The following is a 19,721-nucleotide window of genomic DNA, read 5'->3' as shown; positions in this document are numbered from 1 at the left end:
GGGAGGGAGGGAGGGGAGCACGAAGCAGGCGGATCCAGGTACTTCGCGCCCCTTTGCTCTTGGGGTGCAGGGGGAGGTGCGGACCCCGCTGGAGCCTGGCTTTGCGCCTCGACCCTCTCCTGGTCTCGGGAGCTACCTCAGGGGGTGCTTCGATGGTTTGAGGAAGAGGGGTCGCTCTAGGACAGAGGGGCTGCCTGGTGATCTCTGACAGGTGGGCATCTGGTATTCCCCAGAATCCCTCCCCTTCAAAAAAAGAAATCTAGAATTTACGAAAAACAAGACCAATGGCACCGCTCTGCCCCACCCCAAATCCTGATTGTCTAGAGGTAGGGAGAGATGAGAACTCGTTAAAGAGAGAAAGAAAGTTCTCCCCGCCCCTCCCCTGGCGCCCCACTCCGGGACCAGTTTCGGGGACTCCAACCCGAGACCCACAGAGGAGGGAGTTTCAGCACTCGACGGGGCGGACAGCGCCCCGGCCGGCCTGGTGGCGCGGGGGCTGCTACAGGCGGGGGTGGCGCCTGCCGGGCCTCTGAGGCGCCTGCTGCGGCCTCTCCCCTGCCGGGGCGGCCCCTCCCTGGTCCCGGGGTGGGGCTGACTTCAGCACCAGCGGGAGGGACAGCGCCCTCCGCCCTCCTCCCCCTCCTCCCCCTGAGCCGCTTAAGCAGGGAAGGTCAAGGCCCGCCGGGGCCCTGGGGGAAGGCCTGGGCCCCTCGTGGCCGGTTGACCCGTCCGCTTTCTCCTTCTGCCCCGCAGCCGTCGGGATGGAGGTGAGACGGCGGCCGTGACGCCCGCCCTTGCGCACCCCTGCACCGCAGCGGCCCGCAGCGCTCCCCGCCCCCCGCCCCCGCGGCAGCGGGCCTTGCCGTCGAGTGACAGCGGCCTGGGGGGCAGGGGGGGCGGGGGAGGCCGGACCAGCGATGCCGGCGGGCATGACGAAGCATGGCTCGCGCTCCACCAGCTCGCTGCCTCCGGAGCCCATGGAGATTGTGCGTAGCAAGGCATGTTCGCGCCGGGTGCGCCTCAACGTCGGGGGCCTGGCGCACGAAGTGCTCTGGCGCACCCTGGACCGCCTGCCCCGCACGCGGCTGGGCAAACTGCGCGACTGCAACACGCATGACTCTCTGCTCGAGCTGTGCGATGACTACAGCTTGGACGACAATGAGTACTTCTTCGATCGCCACCCGGGCGCCTTCACCTCCATCCTCAACTTCTACCGCACCGGCCGCCTGCACATGATGGAGGAGATGTGCGCACTCAGCTTCAGCCAGGAGCTGGACTACTGGGGCATCGACGAGATCTACCTGGAGTCCTGCTGCCAGGCGCGCTACCACCAGAAGAAGGAGCAGATGAACGAAGAGCTCAAGCGGGAGGCCGAGACGCTGCGGGAGCGCGAGGGTGAGGAGTTCGACAACACCTGCTGCGCAGAGAAGAGGAAGAAACTTTGGGACCTGTTGGAGAAACCCAACTCCTCCGTGGCCGCCAAGGTGAGTCTGTGACTCTGCTGCACCAGGCGCTCTCCTCAGCTCCCTAAGACGGATGCCAGTAAAGGGCAAGGTCCCCAGAGCGAGGACCACCACTCTCAGCCCTTTCCCATGTGTCATCAGCACCCCTCCGTGGATGATTGGGAGCTGGGTACCCCCAGTTTGTTGGGGAAAATGGTTTCTAAGACTATAAAATACTACAGCCAGCGGAAAGCAGAGATATACTTTGCTGGAATGCAGCAGAGCTCAGTCTAGTGAACTTTGTGACCCCAGATCCATGCTCTGCAATCAGCATACCTAGCCCCATGTGTATAACCCCACTTTCTCCCAAGAAAGGGTATAAATGCAGTCTGCAGACATGCTTGGGGGACACTGGGACACCAATAGGTATTTTAAGAGAACAAGGTAAAGGTGAGGAAACAGGAATCTTGTGGACCGGCCTGCTGCACAGCAGGGTGCTTGAGGGCGAGGGCTGTGCTGGCCACTTGTTTATCTACTTGGTGAGTTTTTCCCGAGTGGTGTGGTGTTCTTTGCCTGTTGGAAGAGGATGTAAATTTCCAAATCAGAGCAGAAAACAGGTGAAGAAGGGAAAGAGGCAAGAGTGAATGCAATCACACAGGATGGACAGCTGGACAGAGGCAGCGGCCTTGGATACTGGGAGAGGCTTGGGGTGAAGACCAGGGCAGGCGAGATTCTTCTGAGTCAGGGTGGCACCAGGAGGTATCTGGAGGGCGGGACCTGGTCTTACATGGCCAGTGTGCTAGGTGATAGTAATAAATGACAGCATGGTATGTTCAGGGCTATATTGGGCGGGAGCCCAGCAAAGAGATGATGTTGGAATCCAGCAAGATCAAGTTAGGAAAGACAGAGAACTGGAAGCAGGACAGGTAAATAGGTTCAGAGGCAAAGGACTGAGGCTGTCTGTCCAGCCATAATTAATTAGCAAGGCCTGGCTCTTGCCCGGCCTGGCCTCTCATTGTGGAGTCTTGGTGGCTCAGTGGGCCCCTCACTAGTCCCTGCCTGAGGGAACTCAAGTAGAAGACTGCAAGGATAGATAGATGAAGGGGTGGTTGGTAGGAAGGTATAAAGAGCCTACAGTCTTATTTTGTCTCGCCTCTGGGCTCTGAAGAATAGAGGCCTCTAGGCTTGCTTGCCTCCTCGAAGGCTGTGGCTATAATTCTGCCCCAGGTTCCGTGTCCAGAAAGCCTCCCTCTAAGATGAGAGCCACTCACCCTTAACCAGCTTAGGATCAACAGACTTATTTTGCTATTTCCAGGCCTGCCATAGGTTCCCCTGCTGCTCAGCCCACTGAGGCCTAGGCAGGCCCCTCCTTCCCCACTGTCCTGTCCTTAAGGCACCAGATCCTCCCGCAGGAAGTGGGGATTTGCCCTCCCCTCAAAGAAGTAGGCTGAGTACTGTTTGGGTTGGCATCTGACGTGAGGCACTGGCGGTCGGCTTGCAAGAGGCACTGTGTGGGAATAAACAACCTTCCTCTCCCTCGGGTTAATCCGCTCACCCGGACAGCTTTGTGACCTCACTGTCATCTCAGGCTGGGCTGTCTGTTTATATTCTTGCAGTTTCTGCAGCCTGAGTGGAGATGGGAATGCAGGCAGGGGGCTGGCCCTCAGTATACAAACTTCGACAGCCACTGAGCAAACACCTAACAAGTAGCAAGGCTTAGAAAGGCAGCATAACTTGCCTAAAGTCACAAAGCCGGCAAATAGGAATGGCCAGAGGTGTACCCACCAGTGCAGTTTTGGACTCCCTGTCCTTTCCACGGCAACTGAGGGCTGCAGACTCCGCCCCAGTTTCTGCTCCCACTTTGGCTTCCCACAATCCATTCCGCACACATCGGCCCAAGGCGAGCTTTTCAGAATGTAAGTCAGATCCTAATATTCAACCATTTGAAATTCTAGCAGAGGTTTCCATTCACACACAACATAAAATCCACACGCTGACATGGTGTCTGAGCTTCTAGATTCTGACCCTCAAGCTCTCTGGACTCCCGTCTCCCACCGTCTTCTGGCTGACTTGGTTCCAGTTTCTCTGACCTCTGTGCTGTTTCTCAAGACCTTTGCATTTTCTTGTCCTGCTGCCCACAATTGTTTTCCCCAGATCTTTCTGTGGCCAGCCTCCTCTCTTCCTTTCCCCCGTTTGCTGCAGTCCCTGTTCAACTGTTTCCTCTCTGGAGACCTTCCTTGATGCATGTCCAGAAAAGTCCCCTCCCCCTACTCTATAACCTCATGCAGCCTCTTTCCTGCATAACTTTAAGCACCATTTTAAATCATATTGCATCCCCAAGTTCTGTTTTATACCCACAAGGATGTATCATGTACTGTTGTATTCCCAACATGTATCATGGTACCTGGTTCAGAGGACTCTAAATAATTAGGAGTAGGATAGGTGGATGGATGAGTGGATGGATGGATGGGTCGATGGAAGGATGGGTCGATGGATGGATGGGTTGATGGATGGATCGGTCGATGGATGGATGGGTCGATGGATGGATGATGTATGGATGGATGGGTCAATGGAAGGATGGGCAGATGGATGGATGGGTAGATGGATGGATGGGTAGATGGATGGATGATGTATGGATGGATGGGTCGATGGATGGATGGGTAGATGGATGGATGGGTCAATGGAAGGATGGGTCAATGGATGGATGATGTATGGATGGATGGGTAGATGGAAGGATGAGTGGATGGATGGATGATGGATGGATGGATGGGTCGATGGAAGGATGGGTAGATGGATGGATGGGTAGATGGATGGATGATGTATGGATGGATGGGTCGATGGATGAATGAGTGGATGGATGGATGATGTATGTATGTATGGATGGATCGATGGATGGATGGGTCGATGGATGGATGGGTCAATGGAAGGATGGGTTGATGGATGGATGATGTATGGATGGATGGGTAGATGGAAGGATGAGTGGATGGATAGATGATGGATGGATGGATGGGTCGATGGATGGATGGGTCGATGGATGAATGAGTGGATGGATGGATGATGTATGTATGTATGTATGGGTCGATGGATGGATGGGTCGATGGATGGATGGGTCGATGGATGGATGATGTATGGATGGATGGGTCAATGGAAGGATGGGCAGATGGATGGATGGGTAGATGGATGGATGAGTAGATGGATGGATGGGTAGGTGGATGGATGGGTAGATGGATGGATGATGTATAGATGGATGGGTCATCGATGGGTGGATAGGTAGATGGATGGATGGGTCAATGGAAGGATGGGTCGATGGATGGATGATGTATGGATGGATGGGTAGATGGAAGGATGAGTGGATGGATGGATGATGGATGGATGGATGGGTCAATGGAAGGATGGGTAGATGGATGGATGGGTCGATGGATGAATGAGTGGATGGATGGATGATGTATGTATGTATGTATGGATCGATGGACGGATGGGTAGATGGATGGATGGGTCGATGGAAGGATGGGTCGATGGATGGATGATGGATGGATGGATGGGTAGATGGAAGGATGAGTGGATGGATGGATGATGTATGGATGGATGGGTCGATGGATGGATGAGTAGATGGATGGATGGGTAGATGGGTGGATGGTGTATGTATGGATGCATACATGGATAAATGTATGGGTGAAAGGATCAAGCAAGCAATAAAGCACAGTCTCAGGGTTCAGTCACTTCATCACAAGCCTCCTGTGATTCAGCACTCTGAGCCTCCAGTCTCTCCATCACCTGTACCTACCCCATCCGCCAAGCTCCAAAACCAGGCTTGTCAGCACAGTGAGGCCAGGGGGTGGGGTGGGCATGGGGACGTGATTTCTTAGAGACCACAGGCTGAGGCCCAAATGTAGGATTCATTCCCAGGTGCCTGTGAGGTACAGAAATGGTCACATCATATGTTCTAGAGCAGGACGGACCAGAGTTCTGGGCTCAGCCACCTACTGTCTGGCCTGAGTCCATTTCTTTACCTCTCCCTGCCTAGCCCTGACTCCCACCTGGAAAACAGGTGCAAGGCTGCTTTGTGGGGAGGTGTTTGTGGAAGCTTAGCTCAGTGCCCAGGGCTAATGGGAGGCCAGTGCAGTGATCAGCCATACGTTGCTGCATCTTTTCTCTGGACTGGGTAGGCAGCAAAGCCTTTCCTTCTGATAGCATCCTAGGGAGGCTGAACTGATGCTGTGAATAATTGATGGGTTGTTCTGGCAAGTCAGAGGCAAGCCAAAGCCTGGCCCCTGGGTTCTCCATCAGGGGAGCAAAAATTTAAAAAACCCATTAGGTAAGAGGCGGTTTGAGTGATGACTATTTGGGAGATGGGGTCAGCTCTGTCGAGGTGGCTGTGCAGACGTGCCAGGGTCTCCTCTGGGATTCCGCTCTTTGGGAACACTCTCCAGGCCTTTCTCAGTAGAGCATGAGGGGAGCTGATATGTGAGGCCCGAGTGTCTGCCTTCCCAAAGCAGCCTTAGGGTTAGCCCACAGACAGCTTCAAACTGCCAGTATGTTTATTGTGCCAGGCACGGATTAGTGGTGCTCTGTAGCTTGTGTGTCACAGAAATCTCTCCTACAGCCCTACTGGGCAACAGGGAACGTATTGGGACCCCTTTGGGCTGTAACAGAACAGAAAACTCGAATCAGCTTCAATAGAGAGGAACATGCAACCTCAAGTCTCCTGACATTCCAAGGTGTCAGGTTTTGGGTTGAGTTGACGGGCTCAGCGATGCCACCAGGATTCTAGATTATTTTTTTTAATTATATTTATTTTGTTACTTTGTGTGTGTGTGTGTGTGTGTGTGTGTGTGTGAGAGAGAGAGAGAGAGAGAGAGAGAGAGAGAGAGAGAGAATGCCATGGCACCTGGGTGGAGGTCAGAGGACAATTCAGGGGAGTTGAATCTCTCCTTCTATTGTGTGGATCCTGGGAATTGAACTCAGGTCCTCAGGCTTGGTAGCAAGTGCCTTTGCCCACTGAGCCCTCTCACAAGCCCAGGATTCAAGAGTCTTTGCATCTCTCTGTTTCTCTGTCCCCTAAAGGTGACTTGATACTTGTGCTTGATGCCTCATGTTAGAAGGTAGCAGCCCTTCAGTTGCAGCCCTCAACTGCAGGTACAATCATGTCTAAACCATGGGTGGCAGGCGATATTTCCTCCTGAGCTCTCTTTTCTTTTCCTTCAAGGAAAGCATTTCCCAGGAGCATCCTTGTGGGCTTTTTTGATAATGGTGTTGGCTGTTAGTAACCTGATCTTGCATTAGTGGTAGGGACTCTGGGTTTGATGAGTGAAAACAAGACCCTTTCCAGCAGAATCCCTGGGAGGCACCGTGCTTTGCCTAAGTCCACACAGCTAAAGGATCAGTAAATACTTAACGAAGTGGAAATAGAAAATCTAGGGTTTGAACCAGATTCTTCAAAAACCTGTGGTTTTCAACCCTCAAATCCTGGGTGGATCCGTTACACCATCCGAGTGAGTTCATCTCCCCATGGGGATGGTGCCACACCCACCTCTTAGAGGTTGTTTTGATGAGCCAGTGGGGTCTTGGATGGGAATGTGGCTTGGAAATAGAAATTATAAGAGTAAATTTGGGGGCTAGGAGGTGGATCAATTGGTAATCAGGCAGATAAGAGGACCTGAGTTCAATCCCCAGCACCCATGTAAAAAAGCTAGGCATGATTAGTGCATGCTTGTAATTCCAGTGCTGGGGAGGTAGAGAAAAGAAAATCCCTGGGGCTCACTAGCCAGCTAGCTTGGCCTAAATGGACAGCCCTGGGTCACAATGAGACACCCTGTCTCAAAAAACAAGTGGGAGGCAGAGGCAGGTGGATCTCTGTGTGATTGAGGCCAGCCTGGTCTACATAGTGAGTTCCAGGCCAGCTGGGACTAGGGAGACCCTGTCAAAAGTAAAGAGGCAAACAAACAAATAAAAAACCAAGCCAAACCAAGCAAACAAACAAGGTGGAGAGTGACTGAGGAATGACACCCAAGGTCATCTCTGGCTTCCACATGCACACACATACATGTGCATCTGCACACACATGCACACTTACCCACACATACACATGCATATTTACCCACATGACATACACATGCTTACTTACCCACATGACATCCACATGCTTACTTACCCACCAACCCCTTCCCCACATGTACGCTTACCTGCGTACACACAAGGAAGTAAGTGTATAAGGATAAAATTTATTATTATTATTATTTCAAAAAGTGGGTGTGACTTTTAGCTAGCACCAGTGAGTTGCTTGTTTCCCACTCTGACTGTGGGATGCGGTAAGTGTGAGTTTCTTCTTCATCTTCATCCTCTCCAAGGACTATGCTGGTGGGCAGATCCCTTTCCTTCTGGGAGTCAGTTTCCTGTGAGGGATTTGAGAGTTAGGGAGGAGGCTGCCATGCGTACTCAGATGTGATCAAGTGAAGAGCCCCCCTGGCCCGGGGAGCACTCAGTGAATGGCCACAGCTGTTACTGGCAGCCCCGCTGAGTCCCCTTCTAGCTACGTGACCAATGGTAGTGCTGACAGTAGGGCCGCTGAAGGTGAAGTACCTTTGTGCATGAAAAGCACTAAAGCTGTACCTGATCGGCCCAGGCTCCTCTCTGGGTAAAGGGAAACTCAACAGCCAGGATGCTCCCATGACTTACTTGGTCACATAGCAAGTGAGTGAAAGACTGAGGCCATTCCCTGACCCCTGAGGCCCCATGTATGCTCCAGGATCGCTCTAGTCCTACCCTGAGGCAGGGGTGACAGGGTCTATGGGCAACTGTTCTCTCAGGGCTGTAGGCAGCTTAGGAAGGAAGAGTGCTGACCAAGGGAGCAGTTTGGCCAAAGTTTAATGAACTGGAGGAGAATGTACATGCATTAGGCACCAACTGCATACCCAGTACTTAGTGAACTCCCAGTGCTTGGTAGCACTTTTGGGTCAAACTATTATGGTTCCTTTGAGTGAAAGCTGTGTGGGACCCACAGCAGTGCCCACCTCACTGAATCACCCCCAGAAGTAAATGTGGTACTACACTGCATAAAAAGCCTTTACAATCCAGCCAGAGCACAGGGAGCCTGAGTAACTGGAGGGTTTGGGGTTTTACCATCTCACTCAATCCTTCTATGAGAGAAATAAACTCTTTTTCAGAACATTTTTTGAGAAAAGGCTACATAGTCTCTGCAAACCTACAGGCTTTTTCTCTGGTCACTGGAGCCCGGGAAAGTTGGGATGCCAGCACCCTGCCAGGAACCACCCTCAGCACGAATTGGCAGAGGAGCCTGCTGACAGGGGTGTCATAGCTGCCTTGTGCCAGGCTGACTCTCGACTCCTCCTCTGCTGGATGGAGCAGAGGCCCTGGCTCCCAGTGGGGCTTTGCTTGCTAACCCACACTTTTTGACCCCTTTCCCTTCCTTCTCTCCAACATAGTTTTCTAACATCATTTCCCACATCTCACTGCATGTACTTAGGACCAGACTCTGGAAAAACCAGCCAAAGGCCCATGGAAGCCTCACCTATCAGCAGGTCCTGGGTTGTACTGTGAACTAGGTGGGCATCTTGCATCAGCCCCGCTGGATGGTCTCATCTGCACAAATCCCAGGTTGGCTGGGCATGCTCAATCTTGCCTTCATTTCTTGTATTAAAACAAAAACAGTAGCAGCAGTGGTGACAGGCAGTGGTGACAGTCACTCTCAGCATTGGCACAGTGCAAAGGGCATTAAATGGGACTGGTAAGATGGCCCAGTGGGTAAAGCGATTGCCGTGCAAGTGTAAAGACCTGAGTTCAAATCATTAGAACCTATGTAAAGCCAGGCCCAGTAGCACACACTTATACTTCGAAGGCCGTTTGGAAGACAGAGACAGAATGTACAGAAGCTGGTGAACCAATACAGAGGTGAACAGAAAACCCTACCTCAAAGAAGATGGAAGGCCAGGACCTACACTGAGGTTGTTTTCTGACCTCCACACACCGTGGCACATATGTGTCTACGTACACGCATACATACACACTTGAACACTCGTGTGCACGCACACCAAGGGGGCGTTAAGTGCCCCTTCCACAGCCCTGCTGGATCTCCTGGGATCTTCTGAGGGAAGCACTTTTGTTCCCCTCTTACAGCTGTGGAAACTGAGGTTCAAAGAGGTGAGGTGGCTGGTCCAGAGCACCACAGAGAATGGGAAGCTGGGGCAGAGCCCACCCAGGACATCCTGACTGCTGTGTCCCTCTTTGACCTCTGAGCTGTGGGAATGACCTTCAGAAATGTGTGGGTGAGCCCCAGGGAGAGGTCCCTAGTGGAGGATCTCACCATGCAACTCTAGCTGGCCTGGAACTTGCTATGTAGACCAGGCTGGCCTAAACACACAGAGATCTACCTGCCTCTGCCTTCTGAATGCTGGGACTGAAGGTATGCACCACTGCACCCAGCTCCCGAGTTGCCACTTTCTGCTTGACTCAGGGGTGTTCCTGGCTATGGATCCAGAATATGTTTGTCCCCAAAGACCGATGGATGGGAATGGATGGGACTCGCAGAGACACAGGTTAGTGTTGAGTGTTGTTTATAAGATAATCTGTACAGATAGGCCCTGCCTTCTCCCTAGGTGGATATTCTTGCTTTGAATGTCTCTGGTAGGCACGGGTTCGACCAAATAGAACCTGACACAGGAGGGACACTCCAGGTCCAAGTTGGGGGGGGTGAGGGTGCCAATCCTGTTTTTTCACTGAGGTACATAACAAGAAGTGATGTTGTCATGTGAGACTCTCCCACAGGCTGGATGTGCACTGAGTTCAGGATCTACTCTGCACTCCTGGGCTATGTGTGCCCCAGAAGCACCTTGCCTTGCTGGATTGGGGTGTGGATGTGCCTGGGTCACCCGAGCTCTGGAAACACCCATGCCAGGACCTGTGATGGGAGCACGCCCCAGGTGATCATGTTTGTGTGCGCAGCACTGGGGGTAGAGCCCAGGACCTTTGCACAAGCTGGGTGGGGGCGGTGGGGGCAAGGACTTGGTCATGGAGCCACATCCCCCACCTACATCTAGGTGATTTTTTTAAAAAATTGGTAAAATCCAAATAACATGAGATTTCCTGTCTTTGCCCTTTTAAGTGTGCAGTTTGGTACACTCAGGTTGTTATGCGGCCAAACTCCAGAACATTTCATCTTGTAAAACTAAAATTGTCCCCGTCAAACAGCACTCCCTTCCGCCCCTGGTGCCCACACTGCTACTTCCTGTCTCTGTGAATTTGTTTCTTGTAGGAAGCTACATGCTAGAATCACATCCTCTGTCCTTTGTGACTGGCTTGTTTTCTTAGCACGATGTCCTCAGGGTTAATTTGAGCCATATCCTGTCATAATGTCCTTCCTTTTTAAGGCTGAATACTATTCCATCTTGTAGAGATGCTACATTTTGTTTCTCGATTCATGCATTGATGGGCACTTGATTATTTTCAGCCTTTGGGTTATGAACGGGGAGATGCAAATAGCTCTGGGAATTTGGGCTTTCAATTCTTCTTTCAGTGTATACCCAGTGCATATCCAGTGCATGCCCAGTGCATACCCAGTAGGTATTCCATTGTGTGTGTGTGTGTGTGTGTGTGTGTGTGTGTGTGTGTGTGTGTGTATGTGTGTGTACACATGAATTTGTTGTTGGTTTTTTTGGGGGCTCTGAAAGACAGCATTTATTCATGACTCGATGTTTCATACTAATTATGAGAAAAATAATGACTTCATCATATTTTATCTCCTCTTATGTCACTTGTTATATATTAATTGTAAGAGAGGACAATGTTGATGGTTCTATATTTTTAATATCTCATTTGGTTATTAAGAGAAAAATGACTAGAGGCATTAACCAGGAGTAGAGGCAGGAAAATCAGTTCAAGGTCTTACAACAAAGCAAGTTCCAGGCCAGCCTGGGGGTGGAGGGGGAGGACACAGATGGACACCAACTTAGGAAACATCTGGGAAGAAAAGGCAGGGAGGATGTGAGGGCTGGAAGACAGCGCGAGGGCTGTGAAATGCTGTCTTCTGGGCATGGCACGGCCAATGCAGTCATGGTCCTCCAGCAGCCAAGGCTGCCTGCACTGGACTTGCAGAACACTGGGCCGACTAACAGTCAACATGAAGTGGGGAGGAGCCCGTGGATGAATTCTAGGCGTGGGCAGTCAATGTCTTCAGTCGTATATCCACTTAAGAGCCCACCAGGCTACAACATATAGTTCCAAACTCATGATCACGTAGATGACCCTAGTTAAATTCAGACGGACTCAAAACCAAACAAAAAGACATGAACATGGGAAAGGAACTTGTAGTGGGGGAAAGACAGAGGACTAGGGGTAGGATGAGAGACTGGAAATAATTAGAAATTAAAATAATCAGAAGGCACTGTATCCAAATATAAAATTGCCAAAGAACAAATTCAATAAAAACTATTTTTAAAAAGAAATAGAAAAGAAAAAAGAAGTAAACATAAATAAATAAACAAAATAGCTGCCTAGCATAAGAGCTACTCTGTCTTATTTTCAAATTTAATTATATTTCTAGATTCATAGGAATTTTGACATTGTAACTCAAGTGATTGGCCACAGCCAGACCCACAGCCTAACCTAACCACCATGTGAAATACAGCCATGTCATGCCCAGCAGGTGCAATGCCGGGCAACCCAGTTACCAGCACTGCCAACTGCTTTTCCTCTGTGCTTCCCCTCCACCTACCCCACACTTCATTCATGTAACGATCTGCATTTTAAAATAGAAATTCCAGGCATGGTAGCAAGCACCTTTGATACCAGCACTCAGAAGGCAGAGACAAGCAGATCTCTGTGAGTTGAAGGTCAGCCTGGCCTACGTATGGAGATCCAAGCCAGCCCTGGCTACAGGGAGACCCTATCACCACGTGGGGAGGCCTGATCCAGGTGCTGTCAGGTGGTCTGCTGAGTTCTCAGCCCCTACACCCCGTGGAGGCCAGATCAGGCACTCTCAGCGTATACGTGAACTTGTATGTGTGATTGTGGGTGTGTACATACTACGACACATAAGTAGGGGGTCAGAGCAACTTCAGGGGTCTGTCCTCTCCTTCTACCTTGTTTGAGACAAGACCTGTATGGTCTCCACTGCGTACACCAGGCTAACTGTTCCACAGGCCCTTGGGGATCCTCTCTGCTTCCCATCTCTCTCACTGAAGGAGTGCTGGGACCACAGATGTGCCCATGTCTGACTTTTATATGGATTCTGGGGAGTGCTTGTGTGGCAAGCGCTTTGCCTGTGGGGCTATCTCCCCAGCCCATTAATAGAGTTTTTAGAGACTCATTTTCAATAGCAGCCATTTTACATTCCTGCCAATAGGGAAAAAAGTTTTGATTTTCCCACCCCTGGGCCAACGCTAGCATTTTGTTGTTGTTTTCTCTACTGATCTCAAACTAGAGTTTCTCCTTCCTCAGCCTCCACGGTGCTGGGATTCCTGCTGTGCACTGCAATGGCTGTTTTTGTCTGTCCACAGTGGCCGTCTTAATGAATGGGAGCCCATGACTTGCTGTAGCTTTGCGCCTCCCTGACGCTGGGGATGCTGAGTGTCTCAGCGCAGGCCTGCTGCCATCTATGCATCATCTTAAGAGAAGCAGCCACTTGGTTTCTTTAATTTTTTTTTCTTTGTGTGTGTGTGCGTGTGTGTGTGTGTGCGTGTGTGTGTGTGTGTGTGTGTGTGTGTGTGTGTGTGTGTATGGGGGGGGTGCATGAGTGCCCTGGCCCCCTTGTAGAGGTCAGAAGACCTTTCCCCATGTGGGCTCTGGGATCAATCAAATTCAAGTCATCAGGCTTGGTAGCACCTTTACTTGCTGAGCCATCTCACCGGCCCCACGTTGTTTAATTTAAAATCGAGATGGAGTTACTTGATTTCTTGTTGTTGGACGGTAAAAATCCTCTAGTGTGTGTGCACGGCTTGCACACATCTCTCCCATCCCCGGGTGGTTTTCTCTTTGCTGACACTGGCTCTCGAAGCACAGCTGCATTTAACTTTGATGATGCCCATTTCTGTTTTTGAGACAGCGTTTTCGTAGTCCAGGTTGGCCTTGAACTCACCATGCAGCTCAGGCTGGTCCTGAACTTCTGATCCTCCTGCTTCCACCTCGGAAGTGCAGTGCTGGGCATGAACCCAAGGCTTCGTCCATACACGGCAAACAAGCACTACCCACTGAGCCACATCCCCCAGCCCTCCGAGATTTTTTTTCTTTTGCTCTCTGTGACTTGGGTATGACCTCTCAGATGCTATCACCAGCTCCAACTCTGGGAAGTTCTCTCTTTGGTCTTTCTTCTAAGAGTCTTGTGTTCAGGTTCCCTATTAGGCCTCTGTTGTGGTAGAACTGAGGGGCGAGTGCCTCCTGTTTTCTGCCCTGTCTGTTGCCCTGGCTGATGCTGAGTGGCAGGAGGTGCAACAGTGGAGGGCGCTGTGGGATGGCGGGAGTGGAAGGTACTGATGCTTGTGGAGCCCCACACAGTGCTGGCGGTGACCAGTACGGCCATGTGAATCAGGGGCTGCTGTCATTGTCATGGGATAATGGACAGCTTCAGATATCCAGTGTGGCCCCCTCCTTCCTCTTACCCATGGAAGCTTGCTGGAAGTCAGGAAGAGAGGAACCCTGGCAAGAAGCCACTTAAGGTGAGAAGGGTTTATTCTGGCTTGTAGCTGGAGGGGACACAGCACCTGGTGGGGCGGGAGCGTGAGGCAGTTGGACACTTGACCAGAATGTGGCCACTTCTCAGCACCCACTGCTGTCCCTGTCCTCTCTCTGTGTCACCCAGAGCCCCTCCTGCCTGCTGCTTTCCCAACCCCAGCCTACAGTTTGACTTCCACACCCAGAAATTCACTCCTGTCAAAATCCTGTATGGGGGCTGGCGATGTAGCCGTCAGTAGAGAGCTTTCCTCACACGCATGAAGCCTCAATCCCATCACCAGCCCCACGTAAACTCAGTTTGGTGGTGCACACCTTTAATTCCAGCACTCAGAAGGTGGAGGAAAGAGGATCAGAAGTTCAAGGTCACCCTTGGCTATACTGTGAGTTTGAGACTAGCCTGGGTTACACGAGACTCTGTCTCAAAACAACAACAAAAAAGGAAAAAGCAAAAGAAGAACAGGCCATACAGGGACCTACAGCTCCTCTCCCTACATCCCCACATCCTCCCTCTCCAACAAACTACCCCACACACTCAGCTCCACCAGCGCCTCTCTTCCTCACATGCATAGGCACCATTCCACCACAGGCCTTTGCACTCCTACACACGGCCACAGGACTCGTTTATACTTTGTTCAGATCTCAGTGAAGCTGTGTGGTGGTGGGGGGCCACTCTACACCCAAGGATGACCCCAGCTCTGTCCGTACCCCTAGCCTGCTGACACAGCGTTATCCCTGAACCATGGTTTCCTGTCTCATCCCACCCCTTGGCTGTGGCTTTGAAGGACAGGGTTTTGTCTGTCTCATTCACTGCCTGCTCAGTGCTTGGGGCAGTGGCTGATGCTACAGAGCAAAACCTCAAGGCCTGTGTGACGAATGAACGAATGAGTGAGTGACTGAGAGAGTGAGGCCATCACAGAGCTAGCAGCAAATTGCTACCAACTGGACAAAAGGGAATTGTTTGTGTACTGGGGACTGTTGCTGCCATTACCCAGTGCTAGAAGTCTGACTCCCAGTCACATCTATTGCCCTCCACTGAAGAGCCTGCATGGGGTCTCCACCCACCCTAGCTCCTCATCCTTGGTCTTCTTGTTTGGGGGATGGACATGTTGGGGTGGGGGACTGTCCTGTGTGCCCAGGGTTTGTCACAGAGCCTAGGTGTCACATGGAGAGTGGGTGTCAGTGAGTGGAGGGCTGAGCTAGTAATCCTCCTAGGAGGAGGTGCCAGTGACTTGCAAGAGGGTGGGGGCAGGGCACTGGGTGAGCAGGGGCTGGAGCCTGAATCCAGGGTGTTTGTGAGATGTGGAGGCAGCTCCAGGGAGCTACTGCCTCCCCCAGCTTCCCCAGTGGCCAGAGATATCCAGTCTGTTTGTGGAGATCTTGGGCACTGGCCAGTGTTTAGCCTGGCATTGAGTCCCTCAGTTTGCTGCTCCATACAATGGAGCTAGCTGTAGTCCTGACTTGTAGGGGACTACAAGAGTATCATGAGATAATTGTGATGAACCAGAGCCATGAATACGCAAACCCCGGCTGTTGCTATGGGGCCTGGTCTGTTTCTTCAGTCAGTGGGATTTATTGAGCTCCTGCTGAACGCTGAGCACTGTGTTGGGAGTCAGGGGCTCTGCAGAGATCAAAACCAAAGATGCCAGCTCCCATGGCCAGCTCCCTGGCCTTCCTGGAGGGGAGAGAGTGGGATAAACACACATGCTGACAGTGTCACTGTAGACAGAGGAAATCAGGAGATGGGAGGCGGTTGGGAGAGACGGACGCTTGCTGGACCGGTGTGGGTACTGAGAAGAGAGCTCTGCCTTGTAGCAGGAGAAAGCTACTCGAGGATGTTTTCAGCATCTTTGTATTTCAGGACCCATAGGAAGTTTTTCTGGATGTGACGTATTCCCCTACTTCTCTGGTTTTGCTGGACAGGGTCTCGTGTAGTCCAGGCTGGACTCAAACTCACTATGTAGCTAAAGATGACCTTGAACTCCTGATCCTCCTGCCTCCACCTTCTGAGGAGTACTGGGATTACAGTATATATCACCAGGCCTGGGTTTCTAATCAGTCTCAGATACTGCAGTGTTGCTGCGGAGTAAGGGCTGCCAGGGTAGGAGACGTGCTTAGGAACTGGGGGAGCAGGTAGAGCCAGGTAGGTGCCAATGGAGCAGAGGTAAGCAGGGAAAGGGGAGGGGACAGACATACACATGGACAGAAAACAGCATGTGAGAAGTCCCTGGGGCAGGCACAGACTGGGATACTTGAAGGGCAGTGGGGTAGTCCGCTGTAGCCAAGAGGCAGTGAGAGAGTTGGGGCAGGTGATCAGAGGCATGACCTTGGGGGTCACAGCCCAAGCCTGGCCTTTCCTCTGAGCCCCTGAGCCTCCACCCTGGGTTCCCTGCCTCCAGTCTTCTCCACCCAGCCCACTCTCCGAGAGCCACCAGAACCTTCTTTCTCAATTTTCTTCTGCTCCTGTGAGCCACTCCCTTCTAGAAACTCCTCCATGGTGCCATGACCCTCATGACAAAGTCCAGACCCCTCAGCCTGGCCTTCCAGCCCCAGCCCATCCCACACTCACATCTCCTGTTCCCTCAGTCCCCACCTGTCTACAACCCAGATCTCTGTCCTTCCCTAGCCTGCACCTCGCCTCTGTCCACACTGAGGCCTCTGCCTCATACTCCTTCCCTTTCTTTGCCTGCAGACTCTCTTACCCTCAATGCCTGACTTCCCTTCCTGCTTCAGGCAGCGCTGACTGCCCCCTCCTCTGGGCTTGGGCACCTGACCCGTGCACACCTTCCTGAGGCAAAGGATGGTGAAAATTTACCTGTGGACTGTTGTGTGGATCCAGGCCTGTCATGGAGGGACAGGAAGGCTTGAAAGCAAGAGGCTCTGCAGTCTGACAGCCTGGATTCAAACCCTCCACCTGCCCTCTGGGAAGTAACTTCTCTGGGCTTCGGTTTCCTCACTCATAACTTGAACACCCGGAGCTGTTGTACCAACTGTCCACAAAGCACTCAGCAAGCAGACACCTGTGTACATCAAGTATTACTGCTGCTGCAGCTAACTGTCAGCAAAGCTTTGTTGAGTAATTGAACAAGCAGTACACATGATCCTGATGACTGATCAGAGGATTAGTCAAAGGCCTCCTAGGTGTATGCACTCATGCCCTTTTCCCTCGTCTCACCCTGCCTGTTGCCCGTCTCCACACTTTGTAGGCAGAGAAGTGTCCTTTTGCCCTGTTCACACAGAACCTTGGGCATTTGAGGTGTCCCCACCTCCCTACTGCCCCACTTTCCCTCAGCAATGAGACTGGTCTCCGCCATAATTGCTCACGGTGGCCCGGCAGGCAGGTGCCAGCTTTTCTAGAATGAGGCTCTTTGTCAGCTCCAGGCCATCACTTAGGCCACAGGTAACGGGCCTAGAATCCCGCACTTCCATCATAGGCACTAATTGCCACCATGGCCATCCCTGACTCTCTTCAGGGCCTGTGTGAGCCACAGGGCCCTTGACCTTGGCTGGTCCTGCCTCTCAGAGCCTCTGTAGACCTACTTGTGCCCAGAGGCAGTCAAGACTTGCAAGGGTACATGAAAAAGAGTCCAAGGCAGCAGGCAGCCAGCCTCCCACCCACTGATCTGCACTCTGAACCCCTTCCTCTCTGAGCGTGACCCCTAATCTCTTCACACTCTGGCTCATGTGCTTGCTTGACCTTGTGGGTTCTGCTCCTTAAAACAGCGGCTTCAATTTGACTGTCTTCCCTTGCAGCCTGGGGACAATCCCTTCAATTCAAAAGGTGGCTTCATTTCTGGACTTCTCAAGTCCTCCGTGTGTGTGTGTGTGTGTGTGTGTGTGTGTGTGTGTGTGCCTGCATGTGCACTTTGAGAGCCCGTCTGGATGCCGCCTGTTTTCAAGACAACCATTGAGTGAGTGTATGTTAGCACATGCTGGGCACCATGCTGGTGCTGATGAGGCACGGGTCTGTTAGTTAACATCCTTCTGGCAGCCTGTGGCAAACGCAGCTCAGATGATCCCAGTAACTGAGAAGTTCTGAGGTGGGTGAGGCTTCAGGCATGGTGGGATCCAGGGGCTTAAGGACATCATCAGAACTTGGTCTCCTGTTACCCTGGCTTCTTGTCAGGCTATACCAACATGGCCTCAACAGCTCCCAGCTTCCTTCCTGTAGGTAAAGCAAATCTTTTTGTTTCTAGGGTGGGGTTCTAAAATGGAGTAGGTGGGCTGCCTTTCTTATAGATAAAGTTTTATAAGAACAGCCAAGTTCCACTCATTGACTTGTTAGGCATAGCTGCTTTTAGAGGTATAGTCAAAAGCCTAGATAATGATGACGACGATGATGATGATTCAGCCTGAGATCTGAGGTTCCCTCAGGGCCTGGTGCAGGGGAGGGGGCCCAGTATTTATGAGAGAAGGGAGAGCGAAAGTTAGCTTCGTGACTTTGTACAGCTCACTTACCCTCTCTGGGCCTCTGGCTCTGTATCTGGCTGGGTCAGTCAGTCCCTCCTCATTTCTCTAGATCTTGGTTTTTGTATCAGCTCTTCAAAGAGGTTGTCCTTGACCTTGAATGACCAGTTTGGGGTCATTTCTGTGATGAAATGTCTCTGATTTACAGCAAAACTAGTCCCTGGGGCAGGCATCCTTCCCTCCGCTTCCAAAAGCAGTCTGCCCTCCTCTCACATGCAGGTGCTCTGGAAAGTAAATGGGTGGTGATTCCTTTGGACCCCATGTGTGGTATGGGAGGTGTTCAACCCTGGCTGACCTTTGTCCTTCTGACTTGTTTGCCTAGCTGGGAAATGGGTGTGTAGTTTGCTATCATGCCCAGCTTATACGTGGGCACTGGGGATTGAACTGGGGTCCTCATCACTGAGCAGCAGCACCGCTAGATCTCCCCAGCCCTAGAAGGGGGAGTGGAAACACTGGGCCCTGCATAACTGAGCCGCTCCTGAAAGTGCTCAGAAAGCCAGTGTTGCCTGCCAAACAGCCAAGGATGGCCTTGAACCCTAATCCTTCTACCTATACCTCACAGGTGCTCAGATGACAGGCATGCATCACTACACACCTGGCTTATATGGCACTGGGAATGGCTTCATGCATACCAGGCAGGCACTCTAGCCACTGGGTTACATCTCCAGCCTGGTGCCAGCCAATTTTGACCCCTATAGCCCAGGGCCTTTGGATGGATGGAGCTAGTAGGAGAGTTCTCTGCTGGAGGTCCTGGAGGAGAGAGGACAGAGGGTGACCGAAACAGGGCCCCCGGGGTCCCCAAGGTTCTTCAGAGAAAGAGGACCAATAAGACCTGTCAAATGGAGATGACTGACAGAGAACGACAGTGACAGAGATGAAGACGTGTCAGGAGGTGAGAAGCTCGAGTCAGGAGCCCCAGGGAAGCTGCCGGCTAGCTCAGGCTCAGCCCTAAAGCCTGAGACCCAGGAGAGGTTATGGCAGAAGTCCCCATCCACAGGCAAAAGACCCCTGTCCCAGCTAGAGCAGCAGGCAGGTAGGGAGGGGTCTGCTGAGTCTCCCACTCAAACGCCAGCCTTGCCAACCTCACTCTGAAAGAAGCTGGTGTACACAACCAGAATGCTCCATCTGACCTGA

The 19,721-nt window shown here is 51.9% G+C and overlaps 1 protein-coding gene across 1 annotated transcript in view; it reads left to right on the top strand.

The window, feature by feature from the left end:
* Window positions 1–51: 51 nt before the first annotated feature.
* The window catches only part of Kcnb1 (potassium voltage-gated channel subfamily B member 1), a 94,370-nt gene continuing 74,700 nt past the window's right edge, over window positions 52–19,721 (top strand). Inside the window, exons 1-2 of the mRNA XM_008834854.3 lie at window positions 52–211; window positions 754–1,484. Coding sequence (XP_008833076.1) covers window positions 918–1,484 — 567 coding nt within the window. The 5' untranslated portion in view covers window positions 52–211; window positions 754–917. The remainder of the gene's footprint in view (window positions 212–753; window positions 1,485–19,721) is intronic.

This window comes from Nannospalax galili, unplaced genomic scaffold (genome assembly GCF_000622305.1).
Source record: "Nannospalax galili isolate Female #2095 unplaced genomic scaffold, S.galili_v1.0 scaffold1037, whole genome shotgun sequence".
NCBI lineage: Eukaryota > Metazoa > Chordata > Mammalia > Rodentia > Spalacidae > Nannospalax > Nannospalax galili.
This window is presented reverse-complemented; position numbering and strand designations above follow the sequence as displayed.